The sequence below is a fragment of the Notechis scutatus genome, chromosome 5, assembly GCF_049901735.1.
Source record: "Notechis scutatus isolate UNSWTSFEM ecotype Mainland chromosome 5, rNotScu1.2, whole genome shotgun sequence".
NCBI lineage: Eukaryota > Metazoa > Chordata > Lepidosauria > Squamata > Elapidae > Notechis > Notechis scutatus.
This window is the reverse complement of record NC_142013.1, coordinates 67,975,555-67,994,975: the sequence shown is the minus strand read 5'-3', so window position 1 is coordinate 67,994,975 and position 19,421 is coordinate 67,975,555. Positions and strand designations below refer to the sequence as shown.

At 35.7% G+C, this 19,421-nt stretch overlaps 1 protein-coding gene and 1 long non-coding RNA gene across 2 annotated transcripts in view; both read left to right on the top strand.

Moving 5' to 3' along the window:
- Window positions 1–13,128, top strand: part of PTCHD1 (patched domain containing 1) — an 83,057-nt gene extending 69,929 nt beyond the window's left edge. Inside the window, exon 3 of the mRNA XM_026674884.2 lies at window positions 10,227–13,128. Coding sequence (XP_026530669.2) covers window positions 10,227–11,881 — 1,655 coding nt within the window. The 3' untranslated portion in view covers window positions 11,882–13,128. The remainder of the gene's footprint in view (window positions 1–10,226) is intronic.
- Window positions 13,129–14,823: 1,695 nt separating this feature from the next.
- LOC148130523 (uncharacterized) lies at window positions 14,824–17,819 on the top strand. Its single transcript, XR_015749845.1, has 2 exons — window positions 14,824–16,905; window positions 16,938–17,819. It is a non-coding gene; the product is annotated as an uncharacterized LOC148130523 (long non-coding RNA).
- The last annotated feature ends 1,602 nt before the right edge of the window (window positions 17,820–19,421 follow it).

The following is a 19,421-nucleotide window of genomic DNA, read 5'->3' as shown; positions in this document are numbered from 1 at the left end:
ACAAAAGACAACGATCCTACAATGAGTAGCTGCTGCAGAACACCCTGTTCACCTTGGATCATTAAAACCTATGTCATTGTATTACATTGGCAAGTTGCTCCATGACTATGTTTCTACCTATAGGCATCTGGCCCTTGAGCTAGCACAGACTTCATGCCAGAGTGACCTTTGTGTACAACAGTTTATTCAAGAGAATTGTCAGAAGCCAGTAATAGTAGTAAATGTATGTTGAACACTGGTTTGTGACTAGATAAGGAGTAAAATATAAGACAGCTATTTGAACGTTTATATTTGAATCTTTTTCTTTTCTTTCCTGTATATATACACATACTAGCAGGGTACCTGTGCTTCGCTATGAAACTGTGATTGGGCAAGTTTTTGGGGAGGAAAATAAGGGGGGAAATTGTGCCTCTGCCTACCAGCATACATTGGTATTCATCTGGCTACTGTCCTGTCAGTGTGTGAGAAAGTTCAGGGCTGTTTGGAAACTGAAACAGTATTTACTGTGTGAGCAAGAAGGAGACAGCAAAGAGCCTGGGCATGACTTAGCTCAACTGCAGTTGGAACAAATGTCTTTTCAGGTGGGGAGGGGAAGTAGAACTCCTTAGCATCAGAGCATGTTAATAATAATATAGAAAATACTAATGCTCTGGTGGTCATTTTGAAAAATCCTTTGTTAGTGAAGTTCTTGTGCCAACTTCTTGCCCACACAGAAAATACTGTTTCAGTTTCCAAACAGCCCCCAACTCTCTCACTCCCCACCTGAAAAGAAATTTGTGCCAACTGCAGTTGAGCTAAGCCACACCCAGGCTCCTTGCTGTCCCCTTCTTGCTCACACAGCAAATACTGTTTCAGTTTCCAAACAGCCCTCAACTCTCTCTCACACTGACAGGACGCTAGCCAAATGAATACCGATGTATGCTGGTAGGCAGAGGCACAATTTTTTCCCCTTATTTTCCACCCCAAAAACTTGCCCGATCACATAGTTTCATACTGAAGCACGGGTACCGTACCCTTCAGATATTTTTCCTTCTCTCCCCCACCCCTACTTGTATGAAAGTCATTCTTTTAAAAATCCCTAAACGTCTCAATAATGCTGTCCTGTTCTCTGTTGTACTGGTTACTGTTCAACTGTTGTTCGGTTATACCTAAATTATTTATGTTTGAGGGGAAAAAAGACACAATTGAAGACAAGACCCACAAGGAAACCAAGTGTGTCAGATTTCCAAAAATTTTATCCAAAAGCTGCTGATTCCTCTTCTCTTGTTTTTTATTAGCACATGCTCATCACAAAATGTCCATCCCATTAACATCATATTTCTACTTCTCTGATGCCATCTTTTTCAGACAGGTCATTGTATATATATTCTTATAAGAACTGAGGCACTGCATAAGGGTTTATGAAGGAAATATTTACAACATACTGACCAGAAGTCTCCAGTGATATATGAAAAATGCTATATGAGGTACACCAGCTAGACATGAATAATGTAACACACATATAAGCATGTAATATTGTATCTGAGCCCAACTGTATCCCATAATCTTTAGCTAAGGAAGCAATCTAAGAATTCTGCTTTAGACCAGGGAATCAAAGTTAACATTAGTTGCGTTGCTCTGATCCCAAATCCATTCTCTCCCGATAGCTACTACAGAAGCAAAGGTAGATCAGCCTCTTTTTGAGGTGCTGAGAAAAACTTCAATTCTTTTCATGTTCAATGTGAGAAATCTCTTCTAAGCTTGATTCCAACATGATTTCTTGCAGGTGAGAAAATGAAAAGCTATGACATATTTTTCTCTGGATTATGGCCCACTTGATCATATGGCAGGATTATTACCCCAGAGAAGTGGTATAATCTGATTGTCAAAGACAAAGACATAGTAGAGGGAAGGCTCAGAGCAAAATGAAAATCCAATTGTTTATACTGGTAAAACCCAGTTTTTTTAAAAAAATTGGTGGACACTGAATGCTACTGTACCACATATACTAAGATCTATCAAATAGTAAAAGAATCCTAAATCCTTTAGGATTGGTTCTTATTGCTGGGTTGTCATTGTATAAAATTGCTAGGATTTTATTTTAGAACAGTTAGCTGAATAAAAAGTTTAAGGCAACTTTGTCTACAGTATTTAGAGGAACTATAAAATTTGTAGGTTTCTATATTGGCAAGCAATCTGTTTTTCTTTTCTTTTTTTTCATTCTTTTCTTTTTTTAAAAAAGGTCATTTTGCCTTTATGGAGGCAGTGAAAGTAGGCTTAATTGTTTTCTCCGTTGAGAATAGACCACAACTATTTAAGACATAATTAACAATAGGATGTCAGTTAGTGGTTGTACTTTTTTGCTGGTTTTTATGCCTGGAGAGTTTCACTGTTCCCAATTAGTTTTAATGGGGGCACTGTACTAATCAAATTGACAATCATGACCGGAAGCAACCATAAAACTATTTGGAGAACAAAAATAAACAGCAGACATCTCACCACAAATAGATGCCAAATATTCTGTATGCGTGTATTCTAGTTTTGTATGATAGGATTATGAATGATGTCCCATTGCATTCAAAATGCTCAAAAATAAAGTTAGAGGTCTTGTTCTCATACTTATCAGGTGATTATACGGAAGGTTGCTGAAATGATCTTCACGTTCTTCTTGTTTCTTTGCCCTGCCTGATGACCTTTGAGTAGAGGAAATTGTTGTAACTATAAAATAATCTCATAAAAAGGAGATGGTTTTGAGATCTATTCCCTTTTAACATTGGTTGTTTTAAAATTGGCTGTCTCCCATATATGTACACTCTTAATATTCTGCTTAAGTTCTAATATGCCATGACTAATTTCGCAAAGCTATGTATTAATGATTAAACTAAAATCTATAAGAGTTATCAACATTTAATGTCAAAAATTTAAATGTAAATAAGGTGTCCCCAATCAGATTTACAAATTAACAGAGTTGGAAGGGATCTTGTAGGTCCAACCCCCTGCCCAAGCATGAGATCCTACACCATTTCTGACAAATGGCAGTCCAATCTCTTTTTGAAAGCCCCCAGTGGTGAAGCTCCCACAACTTCTGAAGGCAAGCTGTTCCATTGGTTGATTGTTCTTAATTATTTGGAGATTCTTTCTCCCTCCACCCATATCCAACACCAAGACCTATAGTCAAAAGGCTTTCGTAGTATACATAGCAAGGGAATTCTGCTTCTACCAATCCAGTTGCTCATGGATTAATATGATACTACTTATTATATTTTATTGCTGCAGAAGAGACATTTATGGATCTCTTGTGAAAAACTACAAGGTCCTTTGACATTTTAAAAAAATATTAATCCTATTTGCCTTATGGGTAAATATGATTTGTGAATAACCTCATGTGAAGGTTTGAGTTTTTGAAGTTGTTGTTTGTTTAATTTACAGAAATGTATGCAATAACTGGAAGCAAGTTAAAAACTAAGAATTTAAGCATAAGCAACCAAATTTGCTTGCTCCCCTAAAGATCTTACCACAGATTGTGAAATCAAATTTAAATGTGAAATGGTATGGCTTAAAGCCAGCTTTCCAACCTTCTCTCCAGAGGTGTTTGGTTGCAGCTTCCAGAAACCTAAAACAGCTTAGCCTAACACTTTAAAAAGCAGCTATCGGGGGAAAATAGTTTAGAAAGGAAAGGGTATATAGGTAGTCCTCGATTTACAGAGTTGAACAAAATTTTCTGTTGCTAAACAAGAGAGTTGCTAAGTGAGTTTTGCCCTATTTTATGACCTTTCTTGCCTTAGTTAAGTGAACCACTGTAGTTGTGAAAATTGGTAACACAGTTGTTAAGTGAGAAGATTTGTTTGTCAGAAGATTACAAAAGGTGATCACATGACCTTGGACACTGCAACTGTCATAAATATGAACCAGTTGCCAAGCATCCAGATTTTGATCACATGATCAAGGTGATGTTGCAGCAATCATGAGTGTGAAAAATGGCCATAAGTCACTTTTTTCAGTACTGTAATATTGTATCTATAAAGTTTCACAACAGTTTACCTGTAACAGGTAATCCTCAGCTTACAAACATTTGTTTAGCATGCTAAATGAAGAGATCAGACTAGAAGAAGTTATTGTGGCGATAAACAAACAAAAAAACAATAAGGCACCAGGACCAGATGGACTTCCAGCAGAGTTATGTAAAATAAGAAGAAATTTTAGGCAATAGGCTACTTAAAATATTTAATGCGGTCTTGGAAGAGGCGAAAATACCACAAACATGGAGAGAAGTGACCATTACAATAATCCCTAAAGGAAACACAGACCAGACAGACATTAAAAACTATAGACCAATATCTCTGTTAAATGTGGATTATAAGATCTTTGTATCAATAATAGCTGACAGATTTTTAAAAAATTTGAATGAATTTATACATGCTGATCAAAATGGTTTTCTTCCACTTAAAAACAACCTAAGGATAATCCTAGATGCTCTAGAATATTATGAAGAACATAGTGGAGACCAAGTGGCACTACTATTTCTGGATGCCCAAAAGGCATTTGACAACGTTAAACGGAATTTTATCTTACAATAACTTAGATACATGGACTTTGGGCAGAAATTTTTAAATACAATGTTGGCTATACATAGCAACCAGGAAGCAAAATATTAATCAATGAGGAAATGACAAAAAAAATTAAAATCCAAAAGGGAACGAGGCAGGGATGTCCATTATCGCCACTTCTGTTTATTCTAACACTAGAAGTATTAACTAGGATAATTAGAAAAGAAACAAAATAAAGGGCTTAGAAATAAAGAAGTTTTTAAGTTACAAGCATTTGTGGATGACCTAGTTTTCATCCTAGAAGAACCACAAAAATCAGGACTAAAACGTATAGAAACAGTAGAAGAATATGGAGAGGTTGTGGGGTTGAAATTAATAAGGAAAAAATTAAAATAATCACTAAGAATATGATGAACAAACAAAAAGAAACACTAAGACAATGGGCATCCAGATAGTTAATAAGATAAAATATTTGGGGATTACGATATCGGCAAGATGTACAACAATCAAGGAAGATATTCTGTATTACTGAAATGTGTAACAGAAGATTTGGAACAGTGGGGAAATTTAAGATTATCTTTTATGGGCAGAATAGCGGTTATAAAGATGAATGTAATTCCAAAATTACTTTTTCTCTTTCAAAATATTCCCATAAAATTAGATAAAAAATTCTTCAGTGATTTGAACAAATTATCATTGAAATTTATATGGCAAGGGAAAAAACCCAGGATTAAATTAAAATTGTTGCAGGATGCTAAAGGAAGAGGGGGGTTTGGCTTGCCCGATTGGGAAATTTATCATCAAGCTGCTATGCTTACTTGGGTGAAGGACTGGATAACTCTCAACAATAGAAAGATGTTAGCACTAGAAGGCCACAATTTACAGGCAGAATGGCATGCCTTTTTATGGCAAGGTAGACAAGAGGCCAACCAATATTTTCAAAGGCTTATGCCCTGATCAGGCAGACATCGACATGGAATAAAACAAAACAACAAATATATATAGGAGCACCAATATTGTTATCTACTCTTGAAGCTTTAGTATATCCAAACCTGCTTGGCCGAGGGAAAATTATTACATACAAAAACATTTTAAATGAGGCAGGACATTTGAAATCAAGGCAGGAATTAAAAGAACAAGGGGTGGACCTGGAATGGTGGGCTTACTTGGAAGTTCAATCACAATACAGAAAGTTATGAAAGAAAGGGGAATTAGCAGACAGAAAACAAAATTAGATGAAATATTACTGGGAGCCGATGACAAGTTGATAAGGAAAATGTATAGACTTTTATTGAATTATAAATTAGACAAGGAACAAGTAAAAAACGATGTTGGCTTGGGCGAAAAATATTGCATATGGTATCAATTTGGACAAGTAGCAAACCCTATGGGAGAGAAATAAAAAAATAACATTAGCTACATCATATAAAGAAAATTTATACAAAATATTTTATAGGTGGCATCTCCCACCAACAAAATTAGCTAAGATGAATCAAAATGTTTCACCTGTTTGTTGGAAATGCATCCAGGAATATGGATCATATTACTACACATGGTGGTCATGTAAGAAAGCCCAGGAATTTTGGCGTAAAATGGTTAGAAGAGATCGGTGAGCTTAAAGTCAAGTATAAACCAGAATTTTTCCTGCTGGGAATCATTACAGAGAGATCCAATAAGGAACTGACATATCTAATAATACATGTGATTACGGCAGCAAGCTTAGCTTATGCTCAAAAGTGGAAAGATAAAGAAATTCCCGATGAAAGCAAAGTAATTAAAAAGATATGGATATGCACTGAAATGGACAAATTAACTTTAGAAATAAAAAATAAGGATGAGACTGAATATTACAAAGTATGGGATAAATTCTACCAATGGGGGGAAAGGAAATTCTCAGAAATAAAATAAGACAAGGTTGGATAGAAGACTAGAAATATGGAAATTTGTTGAAATGTGCAAATGTATATGTTATGTAAATATGTATTATATGTTACATATGATAGATATTCATGACAAACAGGCTTGTCAGGACAATCATACTACCTTCATTCCTTTTAATGTTTTATTCAATAAAAATTTATAATAAAAAAACCATTTGTTTAGAACAGTCACTAAACAAATGTTTGTAAGTTGAGGAATACAGGTAAACTTATAAAACTTTGTAGATACAATATTTAAGAATTAACTTGACATTTGTGGTGATCTTTACATAATTGGCTTTTTAATTTATTTTTAAAATAGCACATGAAGGCAGATAGAATTAAAGTATCTTATCTTTTAAAATGGCATTGCTATTCTGATTAGAAGTATTTTTACCTAAAGGCTTATAATATTGGCAGGCTCGGTACTTGCATTCTCATTAGCTCAATCAAGCCCTCTAGAAATAAACTGAACATATTAATCAGAGGCCAACTAATTTATCAATGTGTACACCAGATGGCAGTCTAGGAAGGCTTGGGCATTCAGCATGAACCCAGAAAGATATTTGTAATCTTTTGCCATGGTTCCAGATTAATTCTATGAAAACAGACCTACCCGACAAATCCCACTTTCTTCAGGCATTAATGTTGAATTTGTTACAGTAGCACACAAACCCCAACACTTGTGGTAACTGCTCAATCTTATTTTCAGTTGCCCTTTCAAAGAATGCATGAATAATGTTATCCTTTTAACTGCAATAAATGTCACCAAAGCAGGACCTCTGTACTGATTCTTGTTTACCACAGGAATGTACCCAAGCATCTAAAATGGGCTATCTGTACCAATTAGGAGGCTGTGATTAATCAGTTCAGCACTAAAAACTTGGCAAAAATGGTAAGTATAACAATGATAGGACAAGAGAAATGGCTTGCAGGAAGTATTGATCAGAATCCCTGCAATAACCTCTCTTGATCATTTTAGAGGGAAATTTTAGCTATCCTGGTTGCAGAGATAACATTCTGAAGGTTAAGCAAAGAAAATGCAGAAATGTGTGTTTAAATGTGCAACAGCCCAAAAGAAATGTTCTGATTTTCTGAATAAGTTCAGCTTTCAAAGATTGGTTTTGATGGTATTATAATGTAACAGTAATTTAAATAAATACTTATAGGATTGCACTGCATGAAAACAAAGCATATCAAATATCAAAATAGAAAGCAGTGCAATTACATACAATTATATAAACAAAAAGCATTTAACATAATCCATCATAAATTTTCCCTCAAACTAAATAAACATGGTCCAAGACTCAGTACAAAAAAGTGGGTGAAGAGATGGTGAATATTAAAGAGGAGAACACTGGAGATCAAACACTTGCCCTGTGACAATCTGTAGGTCACAGTATAATCAGCAGAATTCCCCTAATGCACAGATATGTATCAATGAAGACAATCTAGAAGTACAAGTAGTCCTCAACTTACAACCACAATTGAGTCCAAAATTTCCATTGCTAAGACAGTTTTCAAATGAATTTTGACCCATTTTACGATGTTTCTTGCCACAGTTCTTAAATGAATCACTTGTTAAGTTGTTCTTAATCAGTAACATGGTTGTTAAGTGGATATGGCTTCCCCATTAACTTTGCTTGTCTGAGATTTGAGTTCTGTTGACATTAACACCCAGATTTCTCAGCAATTGTCAGGTGATTAAAGTCTGTCCAACTTTTTCTGAGGCAAAAATCATTTTATGGCTGAGAACAAGTAGGGGCTTATCCAATCCTCTTTTAGTATCTTTTTTTTCAAAGTGCTGTATAATTTGCTATGTAAATAGAACAGTGGTAGTTTTGGAGGACATTGGGACACTGAAAGCTGATTTACAAAGATGACATAATATGTTGCAAAAATTCATAAAAAGGGTAATGTATAGGAAATGACCAGGCTGAAACTGAGGGAGACATCAAACACATCAGTCATGATGTCCCTTCATGCCCACAAAAGATCTAAGTCCAGCCCATCATGAATATCTTTGATTCTTATCTACCACCAATTTGCTTTGACCATTGGTAGTTCAGATTCTTGTAGAGAACTTAAGCTTGCAATAAATATTTATACTCATTTGAACTACCTGGATTTCTTAATTATCCCAGCATTTGACGTTATGTACATATGGTAGGTAAAGGAGTCCCTTGTCTAGTTTTTCACTCCACCAGACATAACCAACTATAAGGGATGGTGCTCAGCTCCATTTCAAAGCCATTGAGCCAGCGCTGTACATGTGGTACATATGTGTATATCTTCCATTGTTAAAATAACTGTATATTGGGTATCCTTAATAGACAAAATTTTATAGAGAAGTAAAACTCTAATTTTTGCTATGATGTTAAATCAGTCATTTAGACTGGACTCCCATAACCACCTGTCAACCACCTTGTTGGTAAATGCAGCAAAAGAAACTCCTGGACATTATTTTACCAAGAGTATAACTTTACTGATAATTCCACATAGGCACAGAGGTAGCAAAGCCAGTTCTAAAGTTTTCATTGTCCACCAATCAATTGTATTCATTTTATTTAGGAAACATTTGGAACAACTCTTGAATTTCCCCATTTTGGGGGGTGTTAGGACCATTCTGACTCCCGGTCTGCATTGGCTCACTTGAATTCCTCAACTCCCTCCCAAGCCCTCCTTTGCATTCCAATCCTTTCCCTCCACCCTCCCTTTTTTCTGGTTGAGAGCAGGGGTATGTGGCGAGTCAGCCATGACACCACTAATCCCACTGAATTTACCTAGAAAAATCAATTGGATTTAGTATTGATTAGTTACTTATAGAATCAAAATAATATACATGTAATAGTCTAGTGAAACAGATACCTAAAGTGTTTTATATCTTAAAAGTTTAAATATAGTGATCAATATACAGTATATTTCTTCCATAGCTTTATTCATGGCAAAAAGTATAATAATATTTCAGTTCATTCATGTCTATCAATTATTGTCTAGGCCAGGCAGCCTCTTGGTTCCATGCATATAGAATTTTGCACAGAATTATGAATTCTATGAATAATCAATCTAACTTACCTTTCTGACTTAGAAATAACTCTTGCCTTTGTGTTTCACACAGCATTGTGACTGATGCAGAATGTAGCACCTTGATCCATTTTTGAAAATAAATATTGAGATATCATAGTTATCCAAATCATATGAAGGTGTATCCATTTTCAAACATTAATCCCAAAATATGCTCTTTTTAAAAACAAGCATTTTCATTGTGTGAAAACACCCATCTGTACATTTTGACAGCATCCACAAAGCTTTTTCTGAGCATATGTATTAAGGAAAACAAATGAGAAAAAATTATTTGTGCCATGGCTTAAATTAATCTTCATTGCATCCTACATAACATAGACTTCATGTTTAAGTTTTTTGTTTAACTGCAGTATCAATAATATATTACTGAAGTTTCTTTACCTTTGGTTACTCTTAAATCATCACAAAGTAAAGCCATGGCATGAAAAATGCATAATTTAATTTAATTGGATAATTTGTTAGCATAATTTTTCTTGGCTAAAAATTTCCTTGCACAGATTATTACCAGCAATAATTATTGTAGTTCCATTTTTAAAAACAACTTTCATGTCAGTGTATATGAACATTTGCTTATACCAGACAATTTCTTCCTAAATTACCCAGGTCATGCAATGCACAATTAGCTATATCCTCATTTGGAGGAGTCACCTGACTTTCTAATTGTATAACATTACAGTTGCTCTTTTCTTCATTCCAGGGCACGGATTATATGGAACTTTTGAAATGTTATCCTCTTGGAGGAAAACTAGAGAAGACCAACATGTAAAAGAGAGAACTGCAGCTGTGTTCGCAGACTCCATGCTCTCCTTTTCTCTCACCACTGCCATGTATCTGGTGACTTTTGGAATTGGTGCAAGCCCTTTCACCAACATTGAAGCAGCCAGGATCTTCTGCTGCAATTCTTGTATTGCAATTTTCTTCAACTACCTCTATATACTCTCCTTTTATGGTTCCAGCCTTGTGTTTACTGGCTACATAGAAAACAACTACCAGCATAGTATCTTCTGCCGAAAGGTACCAAAACCAGAGGCATTGCAAGAGAAGCCTGCTTGGTATAGGTTTCTTCTGACAGCCAAATTTAGTGAGGATACAGCAGAACCAGAGGAAACAAACAGTTACGAAAGCCACCTTTTGGTGTATTTCCTCAAGCGTTATTACTGTGACTGGATAACAAACACGTATGTCAAGCCTTTTGTAGTTCTCTTTTACCTTATTTATATTTCCTTTGCCTTAATGGGCTACTTGCAGGTCAGCGAAGAATCAGATCTCAGTAACATTGTAGCAACTGCGACACAAACCATGGAGTACACTGCTGCTCAGCAGAAGTACTTCAGCAATTACAGCCCTGTCATTGGGTTTTATATTTATGAATCAATAGAATATTGGAACGTGACCGTTCAAGATGACATGCTAGAGTATACTAAGGGGTTTGTACGGATATCTTGGTTTGAGAGCTATTTGAATTATCTGAGAAAACTCAACATATCTACTGGATTATCTAAAAAGAATTTTACCAATATGCTGAGGAACTCCTTTCTGAAAGCTCCCCAATTTGCCCATTTTTCAGAGGATATCATTTTTTCCAAAAAATACAATAATGAAGTTGAAGTGGTGGCCTCTCGAATGTTCTTGGTAGCTAAGACCATGGATACCAAACGAAAAGAGCTCTATCACCTCCTGGAAACCTTACGAAAGCTCTCTCTCAAATCTAAAGTGAAGTTCATTGTTTTCAACCCATCCTTTGTCTACATGGATCGTTATGCCTCCTATGTGGGTGGCCCTTTGCAGAACTCCTGTATTAGTGCTTTATTCCTGCTCTTCTTCTCTGCATTCCTAGTGGCAGATTCTCTCATCAATGTATGGCTCACACTCACCGTTGCCTCAGTTGAATTTGGAGTTATAGGTTTTATGACTCTGTGGAAAGTTGAGCTGGACTGTATTTCTGTGTTGTGTTTAATTTATGGAATTAATTATACAGTTGACAACTGTGCACCTCTCTTGTCAACATTTGTCCTGGGCAAAGATTTCACAAGAACTAAATGGGTAAAGAATGCCCTGGAAGTGCACGGGGTAGCGATTTTACAGAGCTACCTCTGCTACATTGTTGGTCTGATTCCTCTCGCAACTGTGCCTTCAAATCTGACCCGTACACTGTTCAGGTGCTTGTTTTTGATAGCATTAGTCACCTTCTTTCATTGCTTTGCCATTTTACCTGTGATACTAACTTTTCTGCCACCATCAAAGAAAAAAAGGAAAGAGAAGAAAACTCCTGAGAATCGGGAGGAAATAGAATGTGTTGAAATGGTGGATATGGATAGTACCCGTGTGGTTGACCAAATTACAACAGTCTGACTAGTTGGTTTGTCTTGGTTTTTTTTTAAAAAAAATAACCACCGCCCCTAAATATTGACAAGAGAAAAAATCATATTGATTATAACAATGGGATTTGGATGTCTGTTTTCAAATTAAAACCAGGAGCATCCAGAGCACCATGTGAAGGGGGAAATGTGACTGTTTGTGGGTTGGCCTTCACATATAAAGTATAGTGACATTTACATTCACCCAATACAATGAGAGTGTCAACTTGGGTTGCTACCTGAGATAAAGACAATATAGATGGGTTACTAAATAGTATACTGCCGTGTCTGCCCTGCCAATGCTGCTGCCCCTGGGGCAGTGTGTGCCCACACATTGAAAGGTCAACTGTCAAGGCTGAAGAAGCAGTAAGTGTACATTTTGGACACAGAGGCTATATAAAACTTTCAGTACAGCAATAACTCAGTTCCATGAGTCAGCTATTATGGATCTTAGCCATTACATCTAACTTTTATTTCTATTGCTTCTTTTTTTTTCTTTTTCTGAATAGAAACATATATGCAAGCTGTTAAACAAAGCAAACCAACAATGGCCAAGAAATTCAAATTAACATAAGGCTAAATAGAGCTATCACTGTTAATCTAGGGTCATTTCGCAGTTGCCTTCTTTTCTGAATTAATAAATATTTTAAAGTGGAATTAATCCCCTATATATATTTAATATCACATAATTTTCTAGCATTTTTAAAGAAAAAAACAAAATTAATAATACATAAAAACACATTCAAGTTATCTGTTACAGCATCACTTTTTCAGTAGGGTTTATTGTTATTCAATAGAGTTGTTTTTTATTATTATTATTATTATAGGAAACCCTATGCTAGATTTGATAGCATTCTCTGATATGTTAGGAGATCTAATGGCAAGTTGGGAAAGGAATATGTTTAGCAAATCCTACCAAAATCCATGAAACAAGCCTCAGATGCCTAAATTTTGTCTCACAAATGTGTATGTTGTAGAATGTCTTAAACTATCAGCCATTGTTCCAAGCTGTACACTATTAGTACACAAAAAGAGGCTCAATACATACATACATACATACTATGTAACATAAGTCACAATTTTCAACTAGAATTTCTGTCTCTGAAGTCTCTACTATAAACTATAAATCAAAGAAATCAGTTGAACTCTCCAGAAAAGTGGTTTTGAATTCTTAATGCTGCAGTCTTTCATGAGGTAATGTTTAAAGGAACTGTTCTAATATAATAAAACATAGTAAATAGTTATCCCTGCCCTCTTGAAATATATAAGATGTGGTGCCAGAAGAGAAAAAGGAATCAAACAATTTACAGTTCTGCAATGAACTAGGCCAGAGGAATCCACAAAACACATTCACATCATCTTTGGTGTATCTACTTGGTATATCCCTGATATTTGCTAAAAATAATGTTGCCCTCTATGATACAGAAAAATATCAAATTTGCTTATCATACTGACAACTCACAAATTCTGGAAAATTGCAGTTGACACTACCTACTTGTAGCTTTAGTGCTGGGCATGCTATTAGAGTCATAGTAGGTAAAATCTGTACTGAGCAGATGGAACAGAACAGACTATTTCTATTTCTCAAAGTTCCTTCTTAAGTAACATAACCCTGGTGATACTAGTCAGTTCTCTAGATCTGGTACCTTTGGCCTCCCAGAGTTCTCCTTTCTCTTATTATTTGCCCTGAACAAACTGGCAAAGTTGAATTAGAATTGTGCAGCAGTAATCACCAAATTACATGATTTTTAACTTTATATTGTCCTTTTATGCCAAATCCTCCATACCATTGCAGATAATAAGATTGGCATGTTGATGTAGCAGATGAGGACCTAAACTGGTCAGTCCCTAGAGATTACTTTCCAGTAGTATTGTCATTGCTGCTGCATGGCAGGGTGAGTTCCCAGCATTCACTCAAGCTCCTTGATGGGAACATAAACAGAGCCAAGGGCATCCCCTGGGCAACTGTGGCTAATTCTTTCAACCTGGAAGTGCCTTCAAAGGTGCCTCGGATACCAATGGGATGGGGGCAGTAGAAGAAAAAAACTGGAGTGAGCTTTTGTGCTCCACTACTATAAGTACTCTATTCAAATAACTTACAAAAGGTATATCAAGAACATGACAAGCTTGTAATTCAAACATATTTGAACTTTTCTATATCACAGACTTTTCCAGCAAGTGATTGGACAAATAGCGAGGATACATACACCGAATCATTTGCCGGAAAAAAATAGTGCACAGTGAATTTGTTTTGTTCATTTTCAGATAGATATTCTAGCATTGTTATAATAAACAGCTTCTTCTATTGTTATTAGCCTCTGAAATATCTGCTATGTAGTAAGTTAAAATGTTTTGTTTCATTATCAAATAATTTTCTTCAAAAGGGGACAATTTTATTCCTGCCAAACCCTTTTTCTTTCCAATATGAAAAACACCACAGCATTCTTCCTCTCCCAGCATTCAGGTTGGCAAGCTGCTACATGCATAAAATATCTGTAAAATATGCAGTAGCTACTGCCATATAAATTGTTTTGGGAAAATTCTTGAAATTCACAATTGCCAAAACTAAATGTGCTTTTGAGTGTACAAACTAGCTGAAGGAATTTAGTTCTTTGCTCCCAATTGTTAAATGAAGGCCCAATGATATCCATGACTTTGTCTTCTTTTATAAAAAATTTAAATTAATGCATAACAGCTTCATGTATAATCAGGGGTGGGATTCTACCAGTTCGCACTTATTCACTAGAACCTGTTAACATTCTAAAGCAGTTCAGAGAAACTGTTGTTAGAAGAAATTACTGGCCTAATCCTGTAAGGAAGGCAGGAAGGAAACATTCTGGTGTTGCTTACAGAAACTGCCTCTCCGTTAACCCTTATTACATTTTTGGCAGGACTAACTTCCTGTCTCAGGAACTTCTCTGGAGATTTTTTTTCCCCTCCTTTGCTGGTACTTTGCTTTTGTGGAGTGACCATTCAAAGTTACAATGGCACTGAAAAAAGTGACTTATGACCATTTTTCACGCTTACGACTGTTGCAGCATCTCCACAGTCATGAGAGGCCAGGTGAGGAGATGCATGCCTCAATGTGAGTGAAATTGAGTTGGCCACGCCCAGCCAATAGCATGACCACCAAGCCACGTCCACCCAGTCACATGACCACCAAACCACACCCACTGACTAAGCCATGCCCACAGAACCAGTTGTTAACAAATTTGAATCCCACCCCTGTGTATAATGTTTTTTTTTCTTATCTTACCACATATCAGGCTCTGGTAAAATTTTACTATATGCCCACAAATTTGTAAGCTTATATGAATTATTTTTTTTAAAAAATGTCCAGTTATATTTTTCAGACATGTTCTTGGTTATATATTATTCCTAAACTGGATGATAAAAGTACTTTAAATTTGACTGTCATATGTATAAAAATGCATAATTGAACTCCTTATTGAATGAGACTCTTATAACGCTGCTGTAGTATGTCCAAAGAGTTTAGGTGAACACAGGATAAAAAGGTAATATGACTTACAACCATTCATTTAGTGTCCATTCCAAGTTACAACGGAACTTTAAAAAGTGACTTATGACTGGTTTTCACATAAGCATTGCAGCATTTCCCATGGACACATAATCAACATTCGAGCATTTGCCAATTATGACTGTTGCACTATCCTGGGGTCATGTGATTACTTGTAACCTTCCCAGGCGGCTTCCAGCAAGCAAAGACAATGTGGGAACTTAGATTCTCTTAATGACCATATGATTCACTTAAAAATTGCAGTGATTTGCTTAACAACAGTGACAATAAAGGTCATAAAATGAGGTGCAACTCAAATTAACAACTGCCTTGCTTAGCAATGGAAATTTTGGGTGTGTTTGTAAGTCAAGGACTATATACATGTGGAATATTACATTTTTCATTACACTCACTGAAGCCAAAGTCAAGGTATTTACAGTACTTTTATCTTTAATTCATTTATCTAAATAACTCACTGATCAGAACAATATGTTTTTACTCTGGAAGAGAAAAAAGAAACCTATTTTTCTCTGTCCAGCGAGTTAATTCATACAAGTCTGTCTTGGATATTCCTTAGAATGAAATGGAGGAAAAATAACTGAAGTAACTAGAACAATTTCGCTATAAATGAGCCATATCTACAATACATGCCCAGCATTTTTTAAGCAGTAGAAATTAGAAAAACACCAAAGCTAGAAGAAAAGCTCTCTGGCAAAAACAAATGGATGTTTTTTCCCCCAAATCCCAACTATTTTACTAAATGAAATAAGACCTATAAAAGGTTAACTATATTGCAAAGAGGCTAATGTTACAGTGAAATGTGCCAAATACTATTTGTATCCTGGGAAGCTCCACAAGGCAAAACTATTTTTAGTGCCACTGGATTATTCTTCTGCAAGGTCTATATTTATTCACTTGCTAAGGATGACTCCATGCTCCAGTCAATCAAGTAATGGTACATCAGAAAACACTAGCAAAACTATATTACTTTATCTGGAATATTTGAAAATGTTACCATTTGCTGTGAACACACATCTCCAAATAACAAAAGAGAAAACCAAGAGCTATTTTGTAGGCTATATCTTAAAAGTCATAAGATATTCACTTTCATTTTTAAAAACCGCTTTCTGTAGCTAGATGTTTATCATAAGGATCTGCTACTGTGGAAATGCTCCATGCATCTATTAATGAGTGTTTAAAGGTCATGCAGATTGTTGCTTTGATATGGAAAAGTAACTGCCAAAAATACCATATGAGAATGTTAGAGTATAGCTGTGTTACTTAGGTTTTGGTCGCATCAATGTGATGCAGCTTACAATCTGGCTAAACTGATTTTTCATTCGATAATTAACTATCTGATTTCTTCACACAATCAAAGGATTGAAACCACAAATATTCTTTGATGTCAGGGTACCTTTTGAGCCTCTGCAATAGATATCAATAACATATTCCTTAAACACTTTTTTAAAAAATCGAATATCTTTCTAAATACTGTAAAAAGGGTAGTCAAAACCAGCCCTGTCATTGATCAAAGTAAGGAAGCAACTTAATGCAACAAACCCTAAAATGATGGAGATGGAAGAAAGAACAAAACATGCTTCACAAACTGCCCTGATCCTTCTAGCTAGCTATGTCTATGGGTGAAAGGGAAGATGTGTTCCTGTTCCCAGTAGCAAAGTAAGATAAAATAGAGAGTCTAGTCTACAGCTGTTAAATAGAAATGCTGATGTTTTGCTGTCTGGAATTGGGTCTAGGACAAGTTGCCACAGCCAACTCGCCATGGCCAACTCACCATGGGACAATTCACTATGGCTAACTCACTATGGGACAACTCACCACAGGACAAAAGTTACACTAATATCAAAGAAATTGTGGAATAGAATCATTAAATGATGGAAAAGGAAGAGCAAAATGAAATGTGAATGACAAAAATTGAAATATTTTTAAAATTATTTTAAATAATTAAATTGAATTGTTGAATTGTCCCATGGCAAATTGTCCCATGGCAAATTGTCCCACAGCAAGTTGGCCATTGTGAGTTGGCAGTGGCGAGGTGTCATTTCCAAGTGTGCGTGGTACATCATCCTCACAGTTACTAAGAGTATGACTCCTACTGGACTCACTCATCCTCCCATTGGTCTGGTTGTTTAGGAACAAAAAAGTTGAGGCAAAGATCTTGAATTTTTTTCAATAATTTCCTCTACCATCATTACCATAATTCTAGACATAAGTCTTGAGGGTGCAGACTCAAATAGGGTTCAAATGTTGCATTAACTGTAATGATTTTTCACTTAGCATCTTACCAATTTCCAACTGTTGTAATTTATTAAATCAAATGTAAAGCTTAATGTATTGTGCAAACCCTGCAATATGTGGTTTATTCAATAAACTGTAGGCAAAACATGGTTTAGCTCAATATATAGTCTCAGCTACTGAGTCTCACAGAGCTCCAGCCCAGATAATTGAGAGTCCCCAAGAACTTTCAAGCTGTGTCTAACAATATTATGGAGGAAACTGTATGTTTTTACAATTTTAGTTACAACATGAAGTTAACTGTTTCTTGCATGAAGCAAATCTTCATGAGCTGATTCACTGGCAATATTAAAGGATGAATATAGTTGGGAAAGGTGATAATGTGGGGGCAGGGGGAGAACTCCCAATCAAAACATGGCAACACAAAGGATGTTTTTATTCCAACAGGAGGCAGGAACTTGAGAGGAGAAGAAGGGTTTGGGATATATAGGTGGGAGAATAGGTCTGGTAGAAGACCACTGTCATAGCCTGGGAAAATATTGTTTTGTTTTGATTGGCTGCCATCTTAATTTCTGAACTCCATTGTGGATACTCTGTCTCATGGACTCAGTTACTTCTACTTTTGATGCCAGGGTAGATTAGAACTGGTGTTATAGATACCTTATAGAAATAAGTGAATATATTTGAAATCCATTTTAGTTGTTACATAAAAGCTATTTTTTTTTGTTTTTATGTTAACCAAGTGTATGTGTTATCATCTGTCTCCCCTGTGTTCTGCTCAATTCCATAATTTTAGAGACTTAAACAATTTTTAAGCCAGAAAAGAGAGTTAGTGGTGGCATCATAACAAAAGATAAGGGAAAAGTGCCCCAAAACAAGGAAGACAATATGATGGAAAGATTTAGATAGATATAGCTGAAACTAAAGGTTAAAGTAGTGAATTACAATATTGACTGAACTACAAAAGTTATATGAATAACATTTCATGCAACTTAATTTGAACCAATGAAGTCAATAAATTATAAGAACAATAAAATAAAATTAAAAAACATAATCCTTAAAGCAAGCAAGGAGGAGGAGCAAAATTATAAAAAAGGATACATTTTCAGATATGAAGAACTAAAATTTCCATTTCTAAAGCTCTCTTGATAGGGCACACAAGAGGGCACTAAACTAGGAAAAGTTTGTATAAAATATCAATGCACCTGTCAGATAAATGAAAGTATAAAAATGATGTACTTTCTTTAAAGATGGGCATTAAAGGATAATTGTAACTATGCTTGCTCCTAGGACTTGTCTTTATCACCTCTAAAATATATTTTTTAATCTAGATAGAGGACAAAACATAGTCCTCCAGATGTCAATGAATTGTAATTCTCATCATTTGCCATTGAGATGAGATGGTTGGAAGTAGAGACGAAAACTTCTGGTAGATTGCACATTGTCCAGTCGTGATCTAAGTGATCTACACAAACTGCTTGACTGATAGTTTACTTTGATATAATGAATTTGGATAAAAGTGTAGCTATCTCCAATTATTGTACTCTGAGAACAAAGTCAACAATCAAGAAACTGTTACTTGCCTTAAATCAGGGGTGTCAAACTCGCGACGACATGTCACATGACGTATTGCTACTTTCCCCCCCTTCACTAAACCAGGTGGGCATAGCCAGTATGTGACGCATCCAGCCCACGGACCATGAGTTTGACACCCCTGCCTTAGATGGTCAGTAATTAGCCCCATTTTTGAGTCTGGCTATTTGTT